Source organism: Antedon mediterranea, chromosome 4, assembly GCF_964355755.1.
Source record: "Antedon mediterranea chromosome 4, ecAntMedi1.1, whole genome shotgun sequence".
Classification (NCBI taxonomy): Eukaryota; Metazoa; Echinodermata; class Crinoidea; order Comatulida; family Antedonidae; genus Antedon; species Antedon mediterranea.
This window is the reverse complement of record NC_092673.1, coordinates 33,207,119-33,233,144: the sequence shown is the minus strand read 5'-3', so window position 1 is coordinate 33,233,144 and position 26,026 is coordinate 33,207,119. Positions and strand designations below refer to the sequence as shown.

The 26,026-nt window shown below is 33.3% G+C and overlaps 1 protein-coding gene and 1 pseudogene across 3 annotated transcripts in view; both read right to left on the bottom strand.

The window, feature by feature from the left end:
* LOC140047356 (proto-oncogene vav-like) overlaps positions 1-26,026 on the bottom strand; it is a 31,499-nt gene extending 5,473 nt beyond the window's left edge. The window contains exons 1-22 of one of the 3 annotated variants that reach the window (XM_072092314.1): positions 25,719-26,026; positions 20,052-20,168; positions 19,570-19,628; positions 18,484-18,549; positions 17,522-17,633; positions 16,767-16,865; positions 16,477-16,545; positions 15,872-16,069; positions 15,225-15,320; positions 13,390-13,535; positions 12,921-13,013; positions 11,974-12,037; positions 10,413-10,433; positions 5,500-5,583; positions 4,597-4,715; positions 4,279-4,374; positions 3,382-3,491; positions 2,479-2,675; positions 1,917-2,017; positions 1,555-1,668; positions 1,019-1,109; positions 593-695 (exon numbers count right to left, since the gene is read on the bottom strand). In XM_072092314.1, coding sequence (XP_071948415.1) covers positions 593-695; positions 1,019-1,109; positions 1,555-1,668; positions 1,917-2,017; positions 2,479-2,675; positions 3,382-3,491; positions 4,279-4,374; positions 4,597-4,715; positions 5,500-5,583; positions 10,413-10,433; positions 11,974-12,037; positions 12,921-13,013; positions 13,390-13,535; positions 15,225-15,320; positions 15,872-16,069; positions 16,477-16,545; positions 16,767-16,865; positions 17,522-17,633; positions 18,484-18,549; positions 19,570-19,628; positions 20,052-20,168; positions 25,719-25,925 — 2,362 coding nt within the window. In that variant the 5' untranslated portion in view covers positions 25,926-26,026. The remainder of the gene's footprint in view (positions 1-592; positions 696-1,018; positions 1,110-1,554; positions 1,669-1,916; positions 2,018-2,478; positions 2,676-3,381; positions 3,492-4,278; positions 4,375-4,596; positions 4,716-5,499; positions 5,584-10,412; positions 10,434-11,973; positions 12,038-12,920; positions 13,014-13,389; positions 13,536-15,224; positions 15,321-15,871; positions 16,070-16,476; positions 16,546-16,766; positions 16,866-17,521; positions 17,634-18,483; positions 18,550-19,569; positions 19,629-20,051; positions 20,169-25,718) is intronic. The other 2 variants (XM_072092316.1, XM_072092315.1) reach the window with 2 other exon arrangements.
* LOC140048163 (5S ribosomal RNA) lies at positions 5,263-5,383 on the bottom strand (annotated as a pseudogene).

The window sequence follows — 26,026 nt, the reverse complement described above, 5'->3', positions numbered from 1 at the left end:
TTTGAAATGAATCGTTTAGACAATGGAAATGAATGAATTAATTAAATATTGTAATTAGTGTATTATATGAGGTATGTTTGTGTAAAGGCCAATGTGCCTGGAATATTAGTGCAAATGTTTAAAAAAAAGTATTGGTTATAATTTAGGCAGTAAATACACTTTTTGAGGATAGGGTAGCAGCCATGGGCGGACGTAGCAGCCCTGGGCGACAATCCGATGCATGCTCAAATCACGGTAGTACATCTAACAAACTTTCTAATGGCCTTATAGCAGCAAATAATTTTTAAGTTAATTTAAACACATAACACTTGAAAAAGTAGCCATGAGTATTATGGCAAAGAGAAACTGATAAGTTAAAACATTACATTAATGAAAGGTTTGTATTGTATAGGTACATTTATTTAGACTTATTTGCAACATAGAAATTATCGCTAAATAAATAAGGTCACAATTAATAATATAATAATAAGTAAACAATTATAAAGCATTGGTGCTTAAGAGATTGACACCGACAGATATGGAGAGGATATAAACACAAATTGTAAAATAAAATAGAAAAATAAAGGAAAATTATATAAAAATGCATACTTACTTGTACATTGCTTGTTATATTCTCGTATTGGTATACTTAAGATGCTGTCTAAACCTTGAAATACATGTGCTAATGTGTTTTTTTGATAATACTCTATCAGTTGCTGTAAAAGAAGTCATAGTGTACTGCTATACATAGCCATATATGCAAAATTGAGTCTATGGCCTCCAAAAAATTGGTTTCACCCCAGAGAACGAAAGCCGTAAACTTAGCCTAGGTTGTCTTAGGACAATGTTTTGTAGTCAAACAATGACCTTTTAGATCTTACAAGCAATGAAGTGTGACAGGGGGTCAAATTGCTATCTAGAATATAAATCGCTGCAATTATTATTGTTTTGTATTCTGTACATTAACAACAGTGTACCACTTAAGCCGCAATCAAGTTACAAAGCACTTTTTTAGGGTATCTTTTTTAGGGTAACTTACCGGAAGTGTTGCAAATGGATGGGCTTCAACTAGATAGAACATTCTGTCTATTGTTACTAACACCTTCATATGTTTAACAGTATTGTCATATCTAAAATTAAAACAAAATTGTAAATAGTTGTAAATTCAGGATAACTTCTATTAAGGGGACAACTTTGGAACCCACAAGGTGTCTTCTTAATAGGGATGTCCCCTGAATGCGGATTGACTATATTGCTAAAACATATATTGCACTTTGTTCATTTTACAGTAAATTTTCCACTATATAGGGGTGTCCCAAAGAAAGGGCTCCCCATGAAGTTTTCTACTGCCGTTTAAAATATATCAGTCACAGCATTTATTAAATGAGTGAAATGATAGATTGGAGTGAAATGCATTACACAAAATGTGTGGTATTGATGTCAAGCTACACAGAATGTGTACTTTAGTACACAGGTTTTACCCATACGCATACAGACACGGAGGAATGGTCCAAAGCCCTGGAATTTGCAAACAAAAATATTTACCACCAAGCTAAGTCCTGTACCAAAACTCACCTGATACTAATAGCATAACCACCACCTTCGCCCCTTTCACGAACTAAGAAACAGCCATCAGATGTATCTTTTAGTTGTTCATTAGCACTTGCACGTTCCATTGTACCAACAAACCTAAAAATAATAAAACACAAGATTTATAACTACTATTATAGGCTGAGGGCAATGTGTGTTATGCAGTGTACATTTTTCATGAACTTGGTCAGGGATAAGTATTAAAGGCCTTAAACAAATTATGACTCTATGAACATTTTGTTGACCTTTGACACACATACTGCCCAAATATTGGTCAACAAAAAATTCATTTATATATTTACTTTATTTGAACATTTTATTGAAAAATGACCGAAACACATACTAACCATTTATATTCAAACAGGTTTGAAGGATGTGGGTGTGGACTGCCAGGCTGCCTTATTGAATTACCTGGTGTGATGGTTGTTTCTTGATATTGTGGCCTTTCCTATAAAATAAAAAATAAATTAACTTAAAATTTCACCCTAACAATATGTAGCATGATCAAAACCCTTGAATTTCCCATACATACTATCTCTCAGAGCTAAGCTGTTGCTTTCATTTAGTCAGCATTACAGTATTACCCTTTCGGAAAAGTTTTTAGGGGGCGTTTATTTTGGAAAGCATTTTTTTTTTTTTAAATATATTGTATATGGTGGAAAAAGACAAAGGCAAGTTATGTAGCTGTAGCTTGGTAGTTAACGTGTTGTAACTCACAACTTTTTCAACTCCCTAAGCCTCAAATGAGACTTTATATAAGCATGATAAATTATAAAATAGTCCTGTAATTGGCGAGCGACTCGCTGTTGGATGCGTATGAAACAAAATAATCATTTGATAAATTGAAAAGGATACAAGTAATGCGATGAGCATGGACTTGAACTAACACGCTGCGCCAAAAGAACTCACCAGGTACTTTGTGGGAATGTATCCAGTTTGCAGTGTCGACGTATTGCATCCAATCCACCAGTAATCGTCAACTTTATCGTAGATTTCAAGAACGTGACCTTTATCAAACTTCACCGGTGTATGATTATCAGGAGGTGGAGGAAGTCCTGAGTAATTACTCCTAGCTTTAGCGACATCTATTACTGGCTTTTTGGAGGCTGTAACATCAAATTATAAAACATGAAAAATAGAGAAATACATTGAAAATTTATAAAAACGACAATGTATGATGATATAAATGTCAATTATGCAAATGACAACGGAGATGACATTGATGATGATATAAAGGACAATGATATTGTATGAAAATGATGATAAATGACAATTATGCAAATTACAATGGTGATGACATTGATGATGATATAAAGGACAATGATAATGTATGACAATGATGATAAATGACAATGGAGATGACAATGATGATATAAATGACAATGATATTGTATGACAATGATGATAAAGGACAATGGAGATGACAATGATGATATAAAGGACAATGATAATGTATGACAATAATGATATAAAGGACAATGGAGATGACAATGATGATATAAAGGACAATGATAATGTATATAAAGGACAATTATGCAAATGACAATGGAGATGACAATGGTGATATATAAAGGACAATTATGCAAATGACAATGGAGATGACAATGGTGATATATAAAGGACAATGATAATCTATGACAATGATGATAAATGACAATGCTGTTACATTGATGATATATAATGACAAATGAATCAATGTAAAAATGACAATATAAATGACAATTATGATGATAAAAAGGACAATAGCGTTGTTACAATGATGGTATACAATGAAAACCACGATGATTTAAAAGACAATAAAGTTGTACTCACATGTAGTGGGCCTTCTTGGCACACATGCCATGATGATCTTTTTTGTTAAACAATCTTTGTGTGCAGCTTTTCTACATCTGGTACATTTGTATCCTTGGAAGAACACGCCCCTTAAATAATAATAATATAATAAATTATTATTGTTGCGTTGGACTCCCAGTAAACCACAAACTAAACTATTGTAAAGATCAACATTTTCAAATTTCTTTCTTTACTTCAACTTATTTTCCAAATTGCATGAGATTATATTTAAAATGAAGAAAAATGGTGGGAAAAACCAAAAGAGCAATGCTTGTTTGTGTGTCTACCACTTGAGTGAGTCAAGGAGGGACAAAGATGGTTCTGATTCTACTCATTTAAATCAGATTATCGGATAAATGCGATAACTTTTAACCTTTGACCTGAAGGACAAATTGTTGTGTTGTGATTGGCATATGGGTGTTTGGTAATGTCTGGTCATGTGCACTTTATTTTTTTAATATTACCTGAGGGTAACCCTAGACACTCATTTTGACAGTTGAGTGTTAAGTGCCAATTCTTATTTTGAAGATGCTATAGTATTTAATTAGTTTATTCAATATATTCTCAAAACACAATAATAATTATAGTAAGTTCTATAATAATTAAAAAACAAAAAAGATGTGGAAAGAAGCCTAAATAAAGCTTAACTTAACTTCTAGGCTCCCAGAAATAAGTGAAGTGACCATGGCTACCTAAAGCTGTCTACACTATATAACTTTATGTGACAAACAAAGTTTGATGTGCCTATATATGGACATGATGATGTCATATCACTACCATATTTGGGCATATCACTATAATTATTTGGGCATATGACACTTATTTTGTCAAACTAGTTATGACAGAGCTTTATGCATTTTTGAATACTTTACTAACCTCAAAAGTTTCATGCAACCTTCACAGTATGTAGGGTCTGTAAAGCTGGTAAATTCAAATTTGTGATGGGTTCCATGTTTTGGGTTGATGTTGTCTCTACAAAGAGAATGTATATTCAAATCGTTAAAAACACACCTAGGTCTTCTTCTGTCAACAATTTAAACAGTCACAGTAATATCATTTGGATTTTAGTAATATTAAAATTAAGACATTTCTCAGCAATAATTGTGAATGTCAGAAAGATTCACAAGACTAATTTAGGAGAGCTTAACAAGGGTTTTTTTGTTTATCAAATAAAAAAAAAAGTGTACAACATACTTGGCTGTTTTGATGCTAGTAACCCATCTCAGCATCATTTCTTCAGTTTTAGTGTAAATTTCAACTGGTGTTAATTCTGGAATACCCTCTTTTGGTGTCAGCCAGAAACACCAATTCCACTGTAAAGAGGGAATTAATTTAACAATTAGTTGTATAGTGAAAACAAAATGACATTTAATTATAACCATCCTTGGGCTTAATGGGAAACTGAGAAAATTTGGAATAGGTCATCTATGGACCCACAGCAAAATAGGGTACCAAGTTCTTTACATCCTATCTGAAGGACAAGGCAATGCAAATAAAGCATCTTGTATTGAAAGGGTACAATCAATGGAACAGGTAGTCACACGCCTCTCGTATACTAATTCAATACCTAACCATATAACGCCCATTATGCCTAAAAGATTCAAGTTATCTAGCAGTCCCAACGTTGCTAAATTGTATTTATTTTGTATTTTTGTATTTTGTATTAATATTTGTCCTCAGTGAGGAAATTCGGATTAGGCCCTCCACGGACCCACGGCAGCCAGCAGTGCAGCGCCTACCAGATTAAGCAATGAGAGTAAAGCATCTTGCCTAAGGATGCAATTAGTATGGTACAGATAACCTCGAACCCATGCCTATCACATGCTAGTCCGATATTACCATTACACCATCACTCTCCAGTATATACAGCACCCGCCACGATTTCTAGACGGTCTCCCATCCAGAACGCAACCGGGCCCAACGTTGCTTAACTTCGGTGATCTGACGAGAACCGGTGTTTCAACGCAGTATGGCCGTACATATAAACGTTGCTAAATTGTGATGACATATCATTTTTGCAGTAACATCACTCAAAAAGATCTAACTGGCAGTAACCATGAAGGCTTACTACATACAGTACTACAAGTACAAACAAACCTTTCCTTTTCCTTTTGGCAAATTGTCTTCAACTTCGTACTGTGAAAGTTTTATTAAATGTTTGAATTCATGCGTCTCTTGTCCCTAAAAAATAAATAAAATATTCAACTCAAATTTACAATCAAACAAATTAAGGATGGAAAATAAAAGGAGAAAAAAAAAACAGACAAAAGTCAACAGGAAAAAAAATTAGATGAGCAACACAAACTATTTCAATAGGCAACAAAAGAGATTGCATACGTATATGTTTAGTCTTGTAATTACGATATAATTAAGAGAAATGCTTAAATTAAACACTGGCATTAATTTTGTTTGTCATGACATAACAAGATGCAAATTTGCTTAAAAACAATTATTTAAAAAAGTAAACAAAACTTGTTTTATAACTCTTCAGAGAAAAGTAATTCGAGAATTTCCAAGACAGATAGCGCACTCGTACTTCTTCGTGCTTGTTAACAATAGCTTTGACTGGCTGACATGCATCAACTTATTTTTATTAATAAAGAACCTCTATTAAGGAGGCATCTTTGGGAAGTGTCTCATTAATGTTTACTCCTTTATCGTTTCACAGGAAAGTGTCCCCTTGAGTGTCCAAATCGTTTTTTAAATCAAAAAAAATTTTAATTTTCAAAAATATTATATTCAAGATGAAGCTATATAATGTTTTAAGGGTTGGTTATTTAAACGGTAAATCTTACAAAATATGTTTCCTCTTTAGTGTGAACGAAATTAGGTAAGGTTGTAAAATGAAGAAGAAAGTGACTATCTAACTTAATTAAGTAAACTATGCATATTACAGTACAACCCCTGTTATGGGGACACCCTAGCGACCGAACAGCATGTCCCCTTAATAGGCGTTTCCTCTGAATAGGGGTTGGCCACAGTGTTCAAAGATTTTGCCTTGTTTACCAAAAACGCCTCAATTAGCAGTGTCCCCTTAATAGGGGTGTCCTCTGAATAGGGGTTGGCCACAGTGTTCAAAGATTTTGCCTTGTTTACCAAAAACGCCTCAATTAGCAGTGTCCCCTTAATAGGGGTGTCCTCTGAATAGGGGTTGGCCACAGTGTTCAAAGATTTTGCCTTGTTTACCAAAAACGCCTCAATTAGCAGTGTCCCCTTAATAGGGGTGTCCTCTGAATAGGGGTTGGCCACAGTGTTCAAAGATTTTGCCTTGTTTACCAAAAACGCCTCAATTAGCAGTGTCCCCTTAATAGGGGTGTCCTCTGAATAGGGGTTGGCCACAGTGTTCAAAGATTTTGCCTTGTTTACCAAAAACGCCTCAATTAGCAGTGTCCCCTTAATAGGGGTGTCCTCTGAATAGGGGTTGGCCACAGTGTTCAAAGATTTTGCCTTGTTTACCAAAAACGCCTCAATTAGCAGTGTCCCCTTAATAGGGGTGTCCTCTGAATAGGGGTTGGCCACAGTGTTCAAAGATTGTGCCTTGTTTACCAAAAACGCCTCAATTAGCAGTGTCCCCTTAATAGGGGTGTCCTCTGAATAGGGGTTGGCCACAGTGTTCAAAGATTTTGCCTTGTTTACCAAAAACGCCTCAATTAGCAGTGTCCCCTTAATAGGGGTGTCCTCTGAATAGGGGTTGGCCAGTGTTCAAAGATTTTGCCTTGTTTACCAAAAACGTGTCCCTTAATTAGCAGTGTCCCCTTAATGGGGGTCCTACTGTATTATTACTATTATAATCTACAAATTATATAAAGACTAAAACTAAAATCTAAAAAACGTATATGTTGATTTTGTTTGAGGTACTGTATTGTAACAGTAGACATTAAAGAAATAATTTTAATAAATTATATATATATATATATATATATATAAATTGAAAAAAATTGAATGAATAAAAAAATATGAACCATTTCATTGCAGCATTTATTCTCACGTTTGTGTGGCGAGAAGGGTTAGAAAGAGGGCGTATGAGCGTGTACATTCACCTAGGGCTTATGGAAAATGGTATTTCGGAAAATAACAAAATATTTGAAATTCTTGTTATAGTTTTATAAAAAATACACAAAAACAAACATTTCCCTGAATTACACTGTTACAGAGAAAACTTGACATAGAAAAAGACTGCTAGGTAATGCTATAACGGATTGAACATTACATAAAGTCGATGAGCAATAGAGGGAGTGTACACTGAAGGACAGTAATTTTAAAATATTACTTTTTGAAGCGCAACAATTATCCGTAAAAGTACTGTAAGTAGGGGGGGGGGGGTGGATGCTGCAGTGAAAGAGTTATTATGTAAAAAAAAAATATTTCAAAAGCGTGTAACAATGCAATTGGTGTGACTGTCTATTCTAGAAGCTGTACTGATCTCTGAATTAAACATTGGTATAATGTTGAGTATAGATGCATTAGAAAGCCAAGCTACTGAAACTCTATCGAGAGCACTATTTATCCAATTGTTCATGGTAAAGATACACTAATCCTATTACCAGTTTGTTCTGGAGTTAAGTATTCACTAAAAAATGTATGTACTTTTGTTAATGCTTAAAATATTGAAATATATTAACTGCCTAACTAAAGCAAATTCCAGTGAAAAGGAGTATGTTAATTGTACATGGTTTGATTTAAGTCTCTAATTCAGTAACTGCTCTATTGAAAGACGGACTGCTCTATTGAAAGACGGACTGCTCTATTGAAAGACGGACTGCTCTATTGAAAGACGGACTGCTCTATTGAAAGACGGACTGCTCTATTGAAAGACGGACTGCTCTATTGAAAGACGGACTGCTCTATTGAAAGACGGACTGCTCTATTGAAAGACGGACTGCTCTATTGAAAGACGGACTGCTCTATTGAAAGACGGACTGCTCTATTGAAAGACGGACTGCTCTATTGAAAGACGGACTGCTCTATTGAAAGACGGACTGCTCTATTGAAAGACGGACTGCTCTATTGAAAGACGGACTGCTCTATTGAAAGACGGACTGCTCTATTCAAAGACGGACTGCTCTATTGAAAGACGGACTGCTCTATTCAAAGACAAACTGCTCTATTCAAAGACGGACTGCTCTATTCAAAGTAAGGCGGATCAAAGACGGACTGCTCTATTCAAAGTAAGGCGGATCAAAGACGGACTGCTCTATTCAAAGTAAGGCGGATCAAAGACGGACTGCTCTATTCAAAGTAAGGCGGATCAAAGACGGACTGCTCTATTCAAAGTAAGGCGGATCAAAGACGGACTGCTCTATTCAAAGTAAGGCGGATCAAAGACGGACTGCTCTATTCAAAGTAAGGCGGATCAAAGTTTAACAAAACAGTCAATGACTATTTGTTTTTTTGTTCACACATTCCAAAAACACAAAACATTCATTTGCTTCATAAAGCTCTGTGTACACTATCAAATGTGTAAAAACAACATTATGTACCCAAAATGAACATGATGATGTCATATCACCACCATATTTGGGCATATTTATCACTACCATATTTGGGCATATCACTACCATATTTGTGTTGTTAAACTAGTTTGATAGTGTACATCAGAGCTTTACACACCTACTGTGAATGTAACCAATTTTAGCAAAAACATGATACAATGTACTTACTCTCAACCAATCAAATGACAAGGATACACTTTGTTGTGTTAATATTATTATTTCCTCAAATGAATCTTATGAAAAATAGGCTTAATATGTATACCAATGTACTATTCTATTCAAGTTACTATGTTAAAGTATTAATAATGTAATCGTATATAGAAAGAATTAAATTACAGTATGTTAAAATAAATTAACCAAAAAAAGTTAACTAAATAATTTAGTTGAAAAAGAAAATAAAAGAACGTATGAAAAGTTATATAATTAAGAGCTGTACAAAAAAAGAAGATAAAATCTGAAACAAAAGTAATGATGTTATTACATTGTTATTGTTTAACTTCATTATTAATTACTAAACTGTTGGTATTATCGGATACTGTAATGTCAATTATTTTTTATAAGACAACCTCCCATTAAACATAATTGTCTCCCTGAAAAAAATAATAAAAACAATTTATTTTTAAATATGCCATTTTAACGTCACATAATAGTTATTCACTTGTACCAAAAATTGAATCGAAAACAAAAATATTTAAAAAACTGTAATTTAACGCAAAAATAGTCAAATGAGTTTGTTTATTGCAAATTTAACAGTTAATTTTGTCCTTTTATTTTAATATAAATGAAATCATATTAATTAAAATTACTTGTTTGTAGTGCTGTATTTTGCGTACTCAATACTGTATTTCCTGAAAATTATTCACGTTATGTGCATCTCTATCTACCCTCCAAATGTCCGAACAATATATTATGGAAGATGAAACTCTACCAAGTGTTCAGTGCCAGCTACAAAATGATGTGTTGAAATAAAGCTTGGTTCCAACTAGAACGCAATATAATTATGTAATTTGACCAATCACAAGGAAGAATTCAGATAATCTGTGCCATGTGATTGGTCACACTTGTGTTGCGTCATAGTTGAAATTAAGCTTAAATGTATGATTTAATCAAATTTAACATTTTTAAGTCAGTTTACTATAAACAGCCAAACCTAAACAACATGATTTGTGTGTTCTTTACTCCACAGAAAATGAACAAAACATAGGTGGCCTTCCAGAAAACAACCGACTATGATACAATCATTATAAAATATTATCTGTTTTAATGGTTAAATAATGCAAAAATGATCTTATGTTAGAGCTCTTAAACGAATAAAAAAAAATTTGAATTAAATAAAAAAAGAAACAGACACAAATAATATAAAAAACTCATTCTGCATTGAGAAATAAACAAAAGTTGATTAATAAATTATTTTTTTTTCAAATACAAAATTTAAAAAGCAGATTGAAACATGCAAACATTTCTCAAAAACATGCCACCTCAGAGCTGTGTCATCACCCTTTGTAACACGCTACCTACCCAAAATTTCTCCATAACAAGCTAAAAACAGAAGTTACGAAAAAAAAAGAAAGAAATACAATCAAACGAGCTTAGCAAAAAATAAACTAAACTTTTTTAAAAGTCACACAAGCCTGTAGCCAGGTTTGTTATTCAGGACAAATCATTATAAGCATGGGCTAAGCCTATTTACCATCACTTGACTGCTGGTGCTCCAGGGGAAAAAATGGGGGTTAAACTTTCAAACCCCCCTGGCTACAGGCTTGCACAAGAACTACCTCATCTGATATAGAGGTCAAATTTAGGATTTACTGTACCTCTCGATACCATTTCACATGACCTTAAAAAAACCCCTGGAGTTTATACACACCAGGGTGTAAGCTTAATGTGCATTCTGGTGTGTGAGAAAACTCTGGAGTTTTACTAGGCAATGCAAAGGGGTACTGGTAGCTACTAAGTCAAATTTGGGAAAGTTTGAGAAGTATTCTATCTCTATCTTACTTTGTTCAGTATAAAATCTTGTGATATAGGTTAGACACATGTGACAATGTATTTAGGAAACTACCTACAAGAGTGGTATAGATTTACTGGGGGAATCGGGACAAAGTAAAAACTGTATGACATAGTCGTAATTTTATATATAAAAAAGTTAGCCATAAATCAATTTGCTAAAGCAAGCAACTGAAAATAAAATGGTACCAGCTAGCTTCAAATGAGAAATTTATCTCATTGATAATGGCACTATATTCTACTTTAGGTGTTTTGCAGTAATAGTAAACACCCTCACAAAAATACATAAAACAAACATAAAAAGCATAAAATCTTCTGAAAAAGAAATTAGCCGGAAACAAAATTATTAAAAAATCCACATAACATTTATTGTTATTTCACGCCGTAGCTGTAAAATTGAAACTGTTGTAGTAATATAATTTTGGAATTCAAGGAAAACACATTTTGACTGGCAAATTTTAAAATGAGGTTCTTATTTAAGAATAATAAATACGCATGTTAATTTTAAAAATTCAATTTCCAAATTTTGAACTGGCAAGATTGTGGTCATTGGAAAAAAAAATATTTTGTCTGACATGACAAAAAAGTTAACCCAAAACTGAAAAAGAAATTGTTTTAGGGTCAAAAACGAATTTTTCATAGTCAACCTAGAACTGACTGAACTAGACCCTGAATAAAGAAGCTTTTAATTTTGCAATGGCCTATGACCTATGATATTGTTTTTGCAATTTTTGTGAAGTTGGTAAATAGTCGACAAATGTGAAAAACAATTTCTTGTTAAATTAGGTAGTGCTTCCATTTTAAATTAAATAAAATGTTGGTGGCAGTCGCAACTATGGAGAGAGAAAACTAAATCCAAAAAGAAGGGTTTTTATTTACTACAACATTGGTTAAAGCTCAATAGCTGTAAATAACAATATTAATAATAAATTAAAACTATTTAACAAACATTTGTTAAACTAACAACCAGAAATATAATTTCTAAATATCGGAATAAAAATAGAGCAAGGAAACTAATAATGATTTATATTATTGTTTTTTTGCTAGAAAAAAGTTAATCAAAAATACCAACCTTTCCTTTCTTTTCACAGATTAATAACGCCTTATCAAACAAGAAGCAGTTACTATTAACGGGGCTGGAAATAAAAATATATATTATTATTGTTTTTTTTTTTATCATATAATACATTATAAAGGAAAAACATAATCAAATAAAAATTAAAAGCAAACAAAAACAACAAAGATATCCATCTAATAAATTAAATAAAGGTTCATAAAAGTTTTTCTAATCTCTAACAATTTCCTATTGATTTATAAATGCTTCTAATTTTATCCATTTTGTATTAAAAATACTGTTTTGTAAATACATGATTTTACTATTAGAATAATTGCATTAATGGCTTTTAAATTAAAATAATGATGTGCATCTTGGTATCCGAAAATTATGCTCTCTTTACTAAAAATAAATTGCACTCCATTTTTTTCTGAAATTTTTTCCTGGCGGAGGTTCCATATCCTTTTTACTATTGGACAATTACAGAACAAATGCGAAACTTCAATGTGCTCATTTGGAGATGGTCAAATATATGTTATTATTGGCGCTACATCGAAATCCCTCATTTTATTCAATGCGAAAAACTTTAGATAAAGTGCATGCTGGGAAATTAAGTTAAAGACTCATAACACCCTTTTCACATTACAAGCCAAAATTCCAGAGTTTACACGCACTGGAGCTCACACCATACAAAACTGTCAGAGGTCCTAAGTTGAAAAAAACGAAATAGAGGGCATGCTATAATAATTTAAAATTATATAGAGGGTGCTATATAAGTTAACATTAAGTTACACAAAAAATCTTGAGCGTACATCAACTGGGATATCCAAAACCAAATTTAATAGGCCTGGGCCTGCCTACCTACCACCTGCCTATGTTCAGTAATAAACAATGTAGTCTGGTGATGAAGTCTAAATCAACAAAACACAATATAAAATGTACTTTTAAATGTAAATAAAACGCACCCTCTGCTGGCTTTGCCCATTTTGATTTTCAAATCACCATCCTTTAGAATTCTTCCAAATTCATTTAAAGGACATCCGTGGTAGTTCACCAAACTGAAAATAAGAAAAATAACATTTTAGAATGTGATATGGTACTAGACTGATTGTAAGGCTAATATACCATTGTGCACCCTATTATCAGTGCAGTAACTCCACATATGACAGTCCCATAGGCAAATTCCATGATACATCATGTATCACAGAATTTGTCTATGATACTGGAGATATTTAGATACCGTACTGAAAATTGGTTTAGCTCTGTCTACACTATCAAACTAGCACAAGCACTATCTAACAAATATGGTAGTGATATGCCAAAATATGGTAGTGATACGACATCATCATGTCCATATATCACATCAAGTTTAGTGTAGACAAGGCTTTACAATTGTGTGTGCGATAGTAATTTTGCTACAATAGTTCTCTTTACCTTTTTTCCATCTCTGAATTCGTCTGCATGTTTTCGTGATCTCTCTTTACTTCATTGACATACTGCGATAGATCCTGCATCTCTTCTAGAGCTTTGTCCAGGCCACTCCTATCTGGATGACTTTTGTCTGTGTGTTTGATCAATTCCTGTTGGATCAAAAAAACAAACAATCTGTTTTTAAATCGTAAATTGGCAAAGACAAATTGACAATGGCCAATCAAAATAAATTACAAACTAGATTTGAACTCGTCACTTTGGTTATCCGCACGACAAACGCCACACGCACGGAAAACGTTGCACACGGAAAAAGATTATGGCATTATGACCTGAACTGAAGAATATCATATGCTGTTAGTGCTGAATTCGGTCAATTTTGTGTCATATAGCATACAGTGCAAACGGTATAATCTGTATGACATGTTACATACAGTGTAGAATAGGTGAAATTACGGGACCCCTAGTTTATTCTTATTTTTAACATGGCGACGGTATCAAAATGAAACACTAAGATAGCAATTTCGGAAGGACATTATCTCAGCAACCACATATTAACGTGTAGAAGAAATTTGAATACGTAAAATATAGATGCGCGCCCTTTTAAATGTGATGAACTATTACGCAAAATATGAAAATACGACTTTTTTTATTCAACTGGCCATATGATGACGTCACAACATCCGATTGGCAAATGTTTACATGAATTCGTATCTACAATCCAATAGCTTCCAGAAAATGTTTTAATCATGATGATCATGTTTTATTCTGACGAGCTATAACAGATTGAAATTTACTGTAAAGATGAAAATAAGTGACCCACGTTATTTTCATTTTTAGACATGATGACGTCATAAAAATTAAAATATTTTTAACACATGCAAAAGATAGATGATTGACCTAGATAATATAAAAATCTCAGAGAAAATGGAATACGGATAAGTGGAGATACACTCTATTAAATGTGAGGAGCTATGACGAAAGATACAAAAATCCTATATTTTATATTCAGATGGCCATACGATGATGTCACAATGTTCGGTAATGTATGATCCGATATCTACAACACATCAACTTCCAGAATATGTAATAACAATAATTTTAACCGTTTAGTTCAGAAACTACGACTGTTTAAAAAAAGGTATAATTTTGACGAATTTTTGAACTTTTTCATCAAAAACGTGCGCAAATTATCCAATTCGACATGCTCGTATGACGTAATTTTAAGTCGAAATTGTTTAAAAGTTGGTAAAATTACTAGAAAAGGCTGGAAAAACATAAATCACGCGAAAAAAGTATGTTTTAACGCTACGTGCGTGTGGGAATTTTTGACATGCTCAAAATGACAAGAAACGCGTAGAAAGTTGATTAGAAGTTAATTTTACGCATTTTGAAATTTTAAATGCGCGTGCGCGCGTAACTTTGTGTAAAACACGCAATTTTTTTTCAACAGAAAGTTAGCGTCTGATATAAATTAAACTTTTGCAAAGTTTCAATTTAAAATGTCATTTGGTTTTTGACCTATGTTAAATACGAGAAAATTGTTAAATCGCGTGTAAATCACGTTGCGCAACTCTAACGTCATTCACAATAGGAGGTGCACTATTTAACGTAAATGCCCACATGTTGACAAAGTTATAAAATGTTACGTTAGCACGTTTTAGAGGTACGCGAGACACAAAGAAAGAATAATACAGAAAGAAAAAGAAAAAAAAAGATGATTTCGTACAGTTACAAGGAGTTATCCGCTGAATGCGGATAACTAATAAAGAAAAAAAAAAAGATGATTTCATACAACTACAAGGAGTTATCCGCTGAATGCGGATAACTAATAAACTTACCCGAAGAAGTAAGTGGTATTTAAGTATTCTTTGCATAGGAACATTAAGTAAGTCGCGTAATGAAAATTTATTCTCATTGTACTTCATCTGGCATTCCTGTATGAAAGAAAAAATTCTGTTAATAATTTAATACTACCATTACAATAACTTGTTAAAATATTAGTTATACGTGGGACTGCTATTACAATAGTAACCCACCATCAACCCCAACCTTCCTCCTATGGCTCTACTCTTTTGGTCTCCCCCTCCTTCTTCTTTTGGCCCCACCCACCTCCTTCTTCTTTTGACCCCACCCACCTCCTCCTTCTTTTGGGCTCCCCATCCTTCTTTTGGGCTCCCCATCCTTCTTTTGGGCTCCCCCTCCTTCTTTTGGGCGCCCCCTTCTTCTTCTTTAGGGGACCCCAACTTCTTTAGGGGACCCCAACTTCTTTAGGGGACCCCCCCCCCCTCCTTCTTTAGGGTCCCCCCTCCTTCTTTAGGGTGCCCCCCCCCCCCCTTCCTTAAATATGGCACATTTTCTTGATGGGTAGTTGGAAGATTTTCCAATTTTGACTAATAACAGGAAAACAAAATCTCTATACAATTAAAGTGTCATTTCACATGGTTTCAAAGTCTTTTAAAGCTTATATAGTATAATTAAACATTACCTCAATCTTTTTGACGACATTGACATTTTTACAAACTTCGTCAATGTGGCGCTGTGCGTTTGTTAGAAACGAGCAATAGAAACCGTAGATGAGGAACTGTCCTTTGTGCTTGATAAAGATGTCGCTCATGTTAACCGTTCCATTGTCCCGTGACCTACTTAATTCTTTTGAAAACTTTAAGTGCCGACTGTGAAGATCCTGAGAAAAGAATGAAAAAAGAAATAAATTAATATTATCTATTGCTTTAAACACAACACCTGATATGCAAATGTACTGTCTGTTTTGTTAATTCACCACCTGCTTAAATTCAAATCAACTAATCAATCAACTAACATATTGGTACTATGTAATCCACCACCTGAGTACATTATATTTAAGTGCACCATCTGCTTACATTCTATTTATGCAAATGCACTGTCTATTTTTAAATTCACCACCTGCTTACATTCTGATATGCAAATGTCCTACCAAATTGATAGTATGTAAATGCACTAACTATCTGATTGCTTGTTTTTAAACGCACCACCTATTTACATCCTCATATATGCAAATGCATCTCAACTAGCATTCAAGAACCTCATAAATATGCAAAATAATAGCTTTACCTCTATGTTCATAAATATCTTTTTCTTGTCATCCTTTGTTAAAACTGAACTTAAAGGCCTGATGAATTTCTGCAGAAAAATGGAAATTAAAATGGTGTTACACTATGGAATTCACCAGATTATTAACAGTACAGTATGCAAATTTACCACCTGTATATGTAAGTACACCACCTGCTTTACATAGCAAGATACAGGATCACTAATTACAATAATACTGTATAATAATAATAATACTATTTGAAATTTTAGTTGTTTGATAAAATGCTACAATGTTTAAAAAAATGTCTTACGCTAACGAGGTTTCCTAAGGCATCAACGTATCTTTCTTCTGTATCAACGATTTCATCTACGCAATATTTTCGTTTGTCTAGTGGAGTCAATTTTGTTTTCTAAATAAAAAAAAAAAAGAGACAAAATCATATCACATCATATTCATCTCGCCTTCAATACATTATCATTATAAGTTAGGGGTGTTCCACTAAATTAATTCTTCTTTTCGCAATTGTCCCCACCAGTATGGGGAAAGGGCTAATGTCGGTTTCTCCAGGTAAGCAGGCACAATATAGACACATTTTCTTGTAGTACACTATACAGTAGAATTAAAGCATTTATTTCCCTCATTTGTTTCATTGCAAAGTGTCCCTTAGGGGTGTCTCCTGGATAGGAGTGTCCCAATTTGTTTCATTGCAAAGTGTCCCTTAGGGGTGTCTCCTGGATAGGTGTGTCCCTCATTTGTTTCATTGCAAAGTGTCCCTTAGGGGTGTCTCCTGGATAGGAGTGTCCCCTCATTTGTTTCATTGCAAAGTGTCCCTTAGGGGTGTCTCCTGGATAGGTGTGTCCCTCATTTGTTTCATTGCAAAGTGTCCCTTAGGGGTGTCTCCTGGATAGGAGTGTCCCCTCATTTGTTTCATTGCAAAGTGTCCCTTAATAGGGGTGTCTCCTGGATAGGTGTGTCCCAATTTGTTTCATTGCAAAGTGTCCCTTAGGGGTGTCTCCTCCCAATGGAGGAGTTCTACTGCATTTTTTTTTTAAAATTATCATTTACTTCTTGTTCTGGTTTTAATCTTTCTCTTAGCGTCACCAAATCATCATAAATGCCTTCATTGTCGTCATCCTGGTCCATCGTTTCATAGATTTCATCAGCGACGTCATGGTTACTGCAAGGATAAAATTTAGACAAATATTTATATACGCATCAAGTAATGATACAGATATAGAAGTCTTAAGCTAGATGCACATAGAAGGTAGCAGCTAGAAATGGATGGATGGACTCACAGTTTTGTGTGCCTGAGAGGGTGCCAAGTTGTTAAGAATGGGTAAGATCACAGTATTTGTGTGGTTTTATGAAGAAACTCCAAGCTATAGCAACGAGTAAGTGCTATTACTGCAGCCTGCTGACGTACAGTTGTGTATGCCAGGTGTTAGGGGGAATGTCAAGTTCTTAAGAATGGGTGGAAGATCACAGTACTGGTAGTTATGAAGCCTTTAAACTGGGTGTACAAATTAAACAATAAATATACAGTAAGTCCTATTACTGCCTGATGACTCGCACACTTGTACATGTTTGCTTTTAGGGTGGGTGCCAAGTTGATAAGAGTGGGTGAGATCACAGTACTGGGTGAAAATGTGCTATTAGAGACTTTTAAATTTTTACGTCAACTGCTACCCTATGACATCATTTTCATGATATGCACATGTGGACGTGAACTTTGTTCACATTCACTCAAATCTAAAAGTTTCTATTATTGCTGCCAGTTGACTCTGGTTTCAGGTAGGGTGCCAAGTTCTTAAGGAGTGGGTGGAACAATCACTGCTTGGTGGTCATGAAGAGGCATTAAAACTAGAACTTAAAATATACCAATGAGTCATCATTTTTCTACCCAGTATTACTGTAGGCCTAAAAAGCTCTAAATTATTCTCCTGCAGTAAGCATGGCTGAATAATGGTATACATAAATCTTATAAACATACATTAATTTCTTTTTTTTCTTATAAATAAAAAACTTACTCAGCCAAGTCCTCCAGGTTTTTATATATGTCTTCGTCTTCATACTTTTGTTCTTCAAGTTCAAATCTTCAAACAAAACAGAGAAGTTAAGATCAAATTTTAGAAATTAAGAGTACAACTTGCTACAATCTGCCTGTAGCTAGTAGTGGTATTTAGTTGCTGTATTATTAGAAAACTAAATCAAGAGCAAAACCAGTTTTCTGTTTTTTTTAAAGCTTCCAAAAACATATAGTATAGATTAATCATAGAAAGTGAACTACATTTGAAAGTATTAGTTTATAACGACACACTGCCTAAAGTGCTAACATATTTTGACATGCATTGCATTTAAGGTCGTGTTTCCACAAAAGAGCTAACAATCATAAGGCTACAGTAGTATAGGCTTATATACTATTACTTAAGCTTCTGGTCTTTAGTTGAAAATGGCACATCAGGCAAAAGGGAGAGGAGAGGCTTTGGCTTCATTTTCTCACATTTTATCATACAAAAGTTATGTTCATTTAATTGCCATTGTTCAGTTTTGTTGTGAACATTTTGACTGCCTTTTTACAAGGCCTATCCTTCTCCATATTCGACTAAAAAATGTCAATATTTGTATACTAAAGAGCTGGCATTCGAATTCATGCCCAAAATGCTTTAAGTTGTAAGATGGACTAGAAATGAAATAAGTTTTTTTGCATTCAATCATATGTACTGTACCCTTTCTTGTTTAGTTCTGATTTAATGACAGAATTACAAATAACAAGATTAAAATAATTTTTCCTCGAAATGTTGTGAGATGAATCATTTGAATGTTGTAGAACAAAACGATTATTTAAGTTTTCTGGGAATTTGCGAAATCAAACTACGGGACATTATAATTTAAATGAATAGTTGTGTCAAGAATACACTGAACTTCAGTTCAGTTTGCGATCTATGACCTATCTTACTTTATATCCATCTAACTACACTAGTATAATGAAATGTCTGTTCTGTTGAAATATTGTAACAATTTAAATAATGATTGGCTGTCTCTTCTTAACACCTGGTATGTGATGACAATTTACATTTAGAATCAATGTTGTTGCTGTACAATAAGTTACTTACGGTTTTGCAATTGCACATGACTCCGGGGTCTTTGATAAGTATGATAATGTTCGAATAACCTGAAACAATTTAACAAAAAAAAACAAAAGCTATTAATAAAATTAAATATATGATATTTATACTGTTTAATAGAGAGTGAAATTGACATTTTAATATAAAACAATTGTCATTTTGTGTCAAGTGAGAGTTCTTATTGGATTTGAATATACACAGAAAAGGGACCAGTGTTTGAAATATTATATCATTTTCCACCCTTACGACTAACATTTTTCAGCATTACTTACAATATCACAAGCTACTGTACTTCTTTTCGGTAAAATTATCCTTTGATTATTTTAATGCATATTGAATATTGTTTTTTAATTCCTCAAAAAATTAAAAAAACAATTATTTTTCCCATAGAGATTCTTGAATACCATATGGAACTCAATTCTTGGAAGCTGCCTTAAGAAATAAATAACGCAAGACTAGAGAATACTCACAGCTTCAAAGTCAGAGACGTCGTACAAGGAATCGGCTGCAAACAGTTGGCTCTGTGACAATTTAAAGGTTGTTGCACAAGCCTGCAGGAACACGTTGATGTTTTTTGTACACGAAAACTATAAATTAAAAAAAAACAATACTAAATTAATCTGCATTGTTATTTGTTGTCGGCCGTCATCTAGACTTAAATTCGAATAAACATGTCCTAACTTCCCAGCATGTACACGATGAACTGATTTGAACAACTGTACAGTAGTCAGGTTGCCGTCGGTTGTTTACCGAAAGCCCCTAATAATTTTTTTTTCAACACAAGGTAAGCGACTATGCAACTATTGAGTCCAAAAGTCATCATGTGCATTATGCTTTTAGCATGACGTGTTCAAATAACAACTGTCTGCTATAGGCCAACTCAGACAGCGTCGTACGACAAGGCCTCCACAGATCGTCGTCAGGAGAAAATTAAACATGTTTAAAGTTCTCCTGACCACCTAAAAACTACAGTACGCCTCATCCTAAGAGGCTGTCTGAGTTGGCCTTTACTGTCCTGTTTCATAAACTCAATGTCACAAGATAAAAATAAATAACTGGGTCTATCCAGGGACAGAACAGATTACAATAAAATAAAATTGATATCATTCAATGATGTTATAATTATAATATACAAAGAAGATACAGAATATTATTATTTCCTGGTTGACTTATCTTATACACAACCAATTTAATGGAATGTGAAGTGTGTACAAATAACCTGAAGGGGAAATCCCCAGCATAGAGTTTTATCCAAGACTTAATAATACTGTGGTCACCAGACTATTGTCAACAACGGTTTTATGAACATATGGCTGCGGGAATGCTCTTTATGATCAACATGCTTAAAATTGTTGAACATAAAAAAAAAAAACAATCTTTTTTTTTAGGTCAGTGTGACGAAAGTTTATACATTATCTTTAAAATCAAAACTGACCTAAAAAATTTACTTATTTAATATTCTATCTATTTAAATCATCTGAAACTTTTATAATTTATATTAATATTTCTATTTACACTTACTTACAATAACAACTTGCCTGATAGTGATTGCCTACAGTACTATACCACTGACTGATCATTATTACTCCATGACCAAAACATGTACTATTTACTGAACTAAACAACAATAATCTATCCATGTTCTGGGAATTGTTTACTACAGTACTAATCTTAAATACCACTTATTCTTTGATGACCTTGAAATCCATAATGAATTCAAAATTACACTAACTCAATTAACCCATGATTGATAAATACGAATTAGCAAGTAATATTTTTGACAAACATTGTAAAATATTTCTGACCATGGCATGGAACACACGAAATGATATATAATACAATTCCTTCTCAAACTTGTACATTTCTTAGTTTTTAATCTTTCCATAGAGATATTATAGTGAACTCTATGATCTTTCTCAGTTTACTTTAATCTTGTGTAAATTGTTCTTATGTCAAATTTGTTTTTATTATTCAGTGTAAACTTGCCTCTGATTCAAAAGAGATACCATAAAAGTTCAGTTGTGCAACTGTGCACAGTTTGTCGTTGTTTATACAGTAATCAAGGCTCATTAGAACACAGGAATGACAATTATCAATTAAAAAAACATCAGTCAGTATAAATTAACAATTAGTTGACTTATTTAATAATTCATCTAATGCATCTGAAAGTGTTACACTTCCGTTACAGTTATAGCATGGAGGTATATACCTCCATGGTTATAGCAACTTGCCTGATTAGATTGTCTAGCAGAACATGTACTATTCACAGTTTATTCATTGTTTATAATCAAGGCTCATTAGAACACAAGAATGACAACATCAATTAACAAAACATTCAGTCTATAAATTAAAAAATGGATTGGCTTTTAAAGACAACATCATCATCATAATGATGTTTGCATCTTAAAGTTGAAATGTACTGTAGATAGTGTACATTACAGTGGCATAACGGCTAATGAGCGCTTACCGACTAAACCCAGGGGCCCCAGAGTTTGAGGCTGGCCCCACAGTATGAACAGCCCACTGCAACTACCCAGCGTTAGAGAGCCCCTTAGGATAGGAGTGCTAAACCAGGGACCTACTGTATGCCACCAGTATACAAGGTTTCATACAATCCTTTTGAAATTTCATGAATGCATGTTGTACAATAAAGTTATCAATCAATTTATCAGGTCTTATATTATTCCTTTTTAAAATTTTATTTTTTTAATTTATCTACTGAAATCCCGCCATGATCTAAAAATTAGATCGTTGACTGAAATTTATACAAAAGAATACACATTCATATTATTAAAGTATATGAAAAAAAACACCAAAAATAATGTCAATTCATATTTCTAAATGGTTCAGTGACTTTAAAAGAACTCGGTTTACAAACCAAACCAAGGAGAAGAACAAGTCAACAATTAATTTCAATACAACACAAATTACTAAAGAATGGACTGTTTACTTATATTTATTTGAGTAGTACAAAATATATCATCAATAGCAGGTCTATTCTAAATTGATTTATTCTAAGTTTCCTGGTCATGTTTCTATTTCTGTACATGGTAAAAAAACCCCCAATGATGTAATTGTAACCAATATTGTACATGACACCAATTGGGTTATTACTAACAATCATCCAGTATTCAATTACTGAATTGTTCACTGTTGGATGTGGATAAAATAATAAAATAATAAATTACATTTTAATTCTCAACAACAAAAAAGAAATCAGTAAAACTGGTAAAGCAAAGACCTTAAGCTAAAATGCCATAGTTTCAAATTTTAGCTTTTAAAAATAAAATGGTTTTTTTTTTTATGAATCATGGAACATTTGTATATTATACTTTGCTCGGTGGTCTAGAGGTATGAATGCCAGGCTAGTAATCTGGAGGTTAGGGGTTCAAGCCCCACCCGAGAATTACTTGTGAATTTTTGCGTATTTACTCTTAGTATAAAGTAACAATTTTGTTCGGACAAACCATCCGATCAATTTACTACTTTGGATACATAAAAATTGACCTAAATAGAAAGACATTTTTGTTTTTATTTTGATATAAATTAGTTTGATAGTCAAACCTCAAAAGCATTTAATTCTTTCACTATTCACACTATAAATAAATGAAAGAAACAAATCCTAGCTATAAAAAAAAAATTGTATTTTCCTGAAATTTTTATTCTGGAAAATTTTTCATAATATTAATTAGTTCGCCATAAACAATAGCAAATGGATTTCTGTAGTACAGTCTAAAAAGCATCGGACACGTCCACAAATTGGACGTACTGTATTCAGGCCGCACTCCTGACGAATTCTTGGCGCGTCCGACGCAACCAAATTGGGGTGTTATTTAAAGTCGGTGCAGTGGAACACTAAAATATTTCAAATGGTTGAATTTTAATAATCAACAGAAATGATGTGGGTTGACAGTGGCTGGAACAGAATAGCAATTTAATGATTAAAAGAAAAGCAAAAAAATCAATCAGAGAAAAATTCCAAGATTTTGGGAAAACAAGCAAATATCTTTGACAAGACTGTACAGTAGTAAGACCATGGTTGACAGGTTTATCTGATTATCTGCAATGCATTACATTAGATAAGTGTAAAGAGTTAATTGAATACATTTAGAATAAAGTCTAAAGTTGGCAGACCAAAGATAGAGGAAATCCTTTAATACTTTTACAATAACATCCAAACATATTTTTCTTTTCAACCTACAAAATATCAAATCACCACACTTAATGACAGAAAAGACAATCAGGTTTCAGAGAAATAAGTCATAATTCAATGTAGAAACAGATTACACAAACCAAATTGGTTTTGGACACAAGTGCAATGACAGAATCATTTCCAGTTGGGGGAAATGAGAATTGTCAATGTAGACGAGTGTGGGTGTAAATTGGGAAATTCGTAAATTGCATGCATTGGACAAGGCCATTAAAGTTGGGTTGTACCATTTTGTCATACAGTACCCTAAAAAACCATTCTTTGGACTTAAAAATTACCAGTAAAGTTTTATCCCTATCCCTATATTGTTATGATTTTTGCCAAAAACTAGTCTCACTATATTCCATGGAGAAAGAATTACGCTATCAATAATCATAATCTATATTTTTGTGTACACAAAAACAAACTAGGTACGATATATAATATTTTGGCAGAAAACTTTGAACAGGAGCGGGTCTGGTACAAGTTAATTTTGATCTCAATTCCACAAAAATATCCTTGGCGTGGTAACTTTATAAAAATATTTTACTCTTCTACACAACTTTAGTTGTCTTGGACAATCATATGACTTTTATGAAACATTGGTACTGCGTACAGTACAGTACTAGGCCTGAATTTATTGTACAGTGAAATTGCAACCAGACACTAGACATTAAAAGATCATATTTATTTATTCTATATGAACATAGGTTCCCGTAACAGGAAGCTGTAAATGGAAATCCCATTCAAACCTTGTAACCTACAAATTTAATAAAAATGAATTCCTATTAAAATTGCCTAATTGCAAATTTGTTTATTATCACCATCATTATTTTTCTTAACCAACATACTAAAATATAATAATGCTGGTTTTTAAATATCTCTACTTTTTTTTCAAGAAAACAGAGCTTTATTTAACACCCATCACAAAAAAAAAGGTGTATAAAACTATAGTACTATAGTAAAACAGAGATTTTTTTTTCTATGCTCTGCCAAAAATGTGCATGAGAAATCAATCTGAATATTTAAATACTCACCTGTATAAAGGTATATATACAAGAACGTCTAAGACCGTATTTCATTACACTGATGATGTTCGGCGTAACAACGAAACAATGTATGCACATGTTTTTTTTTTATCAAACTGAAGTTTAATTTAATTTTGTTATGCTGCCGGAAGTTCGGCAACATTATTCACGATAATACCTTAAAAACTTCAGTGTCAATCAAGGACTTACGAAAGTTGGAAAAGCTTTCGAAAAAATCGGTAAAAGCAGAGCCTGATATAAACTACTTAAAAATTGTAAAACATTCAGCGTATTTCCAAAATGTATAAAAAGTTAGAACTTCTTATGGATCATGGTTAGGTTTATAACATGTATCATAAGTGACATTTAATAAAGAAATTACGTAGCAACGCCTTACATAAGGCCCTGGATAATAACAATTTGTATCTGTTTATGTTTTGTTATGTATAATAGCCTACTGCCTAGCTAGGTAGAAATAGAAATTAATCTATGATGAAAAACACTGCCACAGCAAAGAAAAGGTTAAAAGTTAAAATTCCACAACTCTCTCTAGGCCTACCTAATAAACTAAATATTCGTACTTAGACAGTTAATACTGATTAATAATTAAGGGCCCATTAATAATAGACCTACTGTATAGCCTAATAATAGCATACATACATATTTACGTACCTAAAATCATCTCTTTTAGTTTTAATTGTCATTATAAATTATTATTTTAATAACAACTTTAATTTTAAAGTTCAAATGTTAAACAAGACCCTACTATATCAAATTATTGGAACTGACTTAGCCTTTTTAGTTATATTACATACAAAATATCCAACAATCCAACCAGGAAATAAGGCTAAGCCTGGCTGGGTTCACCATTCCTACTACTAAACGCACACACACAGCTGGGCGGATTGTCATTACCGTACCTTGAACATTTGAGGACGAATCGAAATGCTACGCAAGTCCACCGTTCCCGGTTTTATCATGTTAAGTAATTGGCATAACACCACTCCATCTCGTAATAGCTGAGCCAAATCGAATATTTCTGCATTGAATTGTGTTAGCCGGTTTCCATTTTGAATAACTTTACAATCGATTAACCAGTCTCTACAAACTTTCCAGGGTTCCGTCATTTTGCCTCACGGTGTGAGCGCTAGCGCGATGAGAGCAGCCCGTTTTACGTGCCCGTCTCGCGATTACCAAATCTTGCTATTCTCTCTTTGTCGTTTTTGGG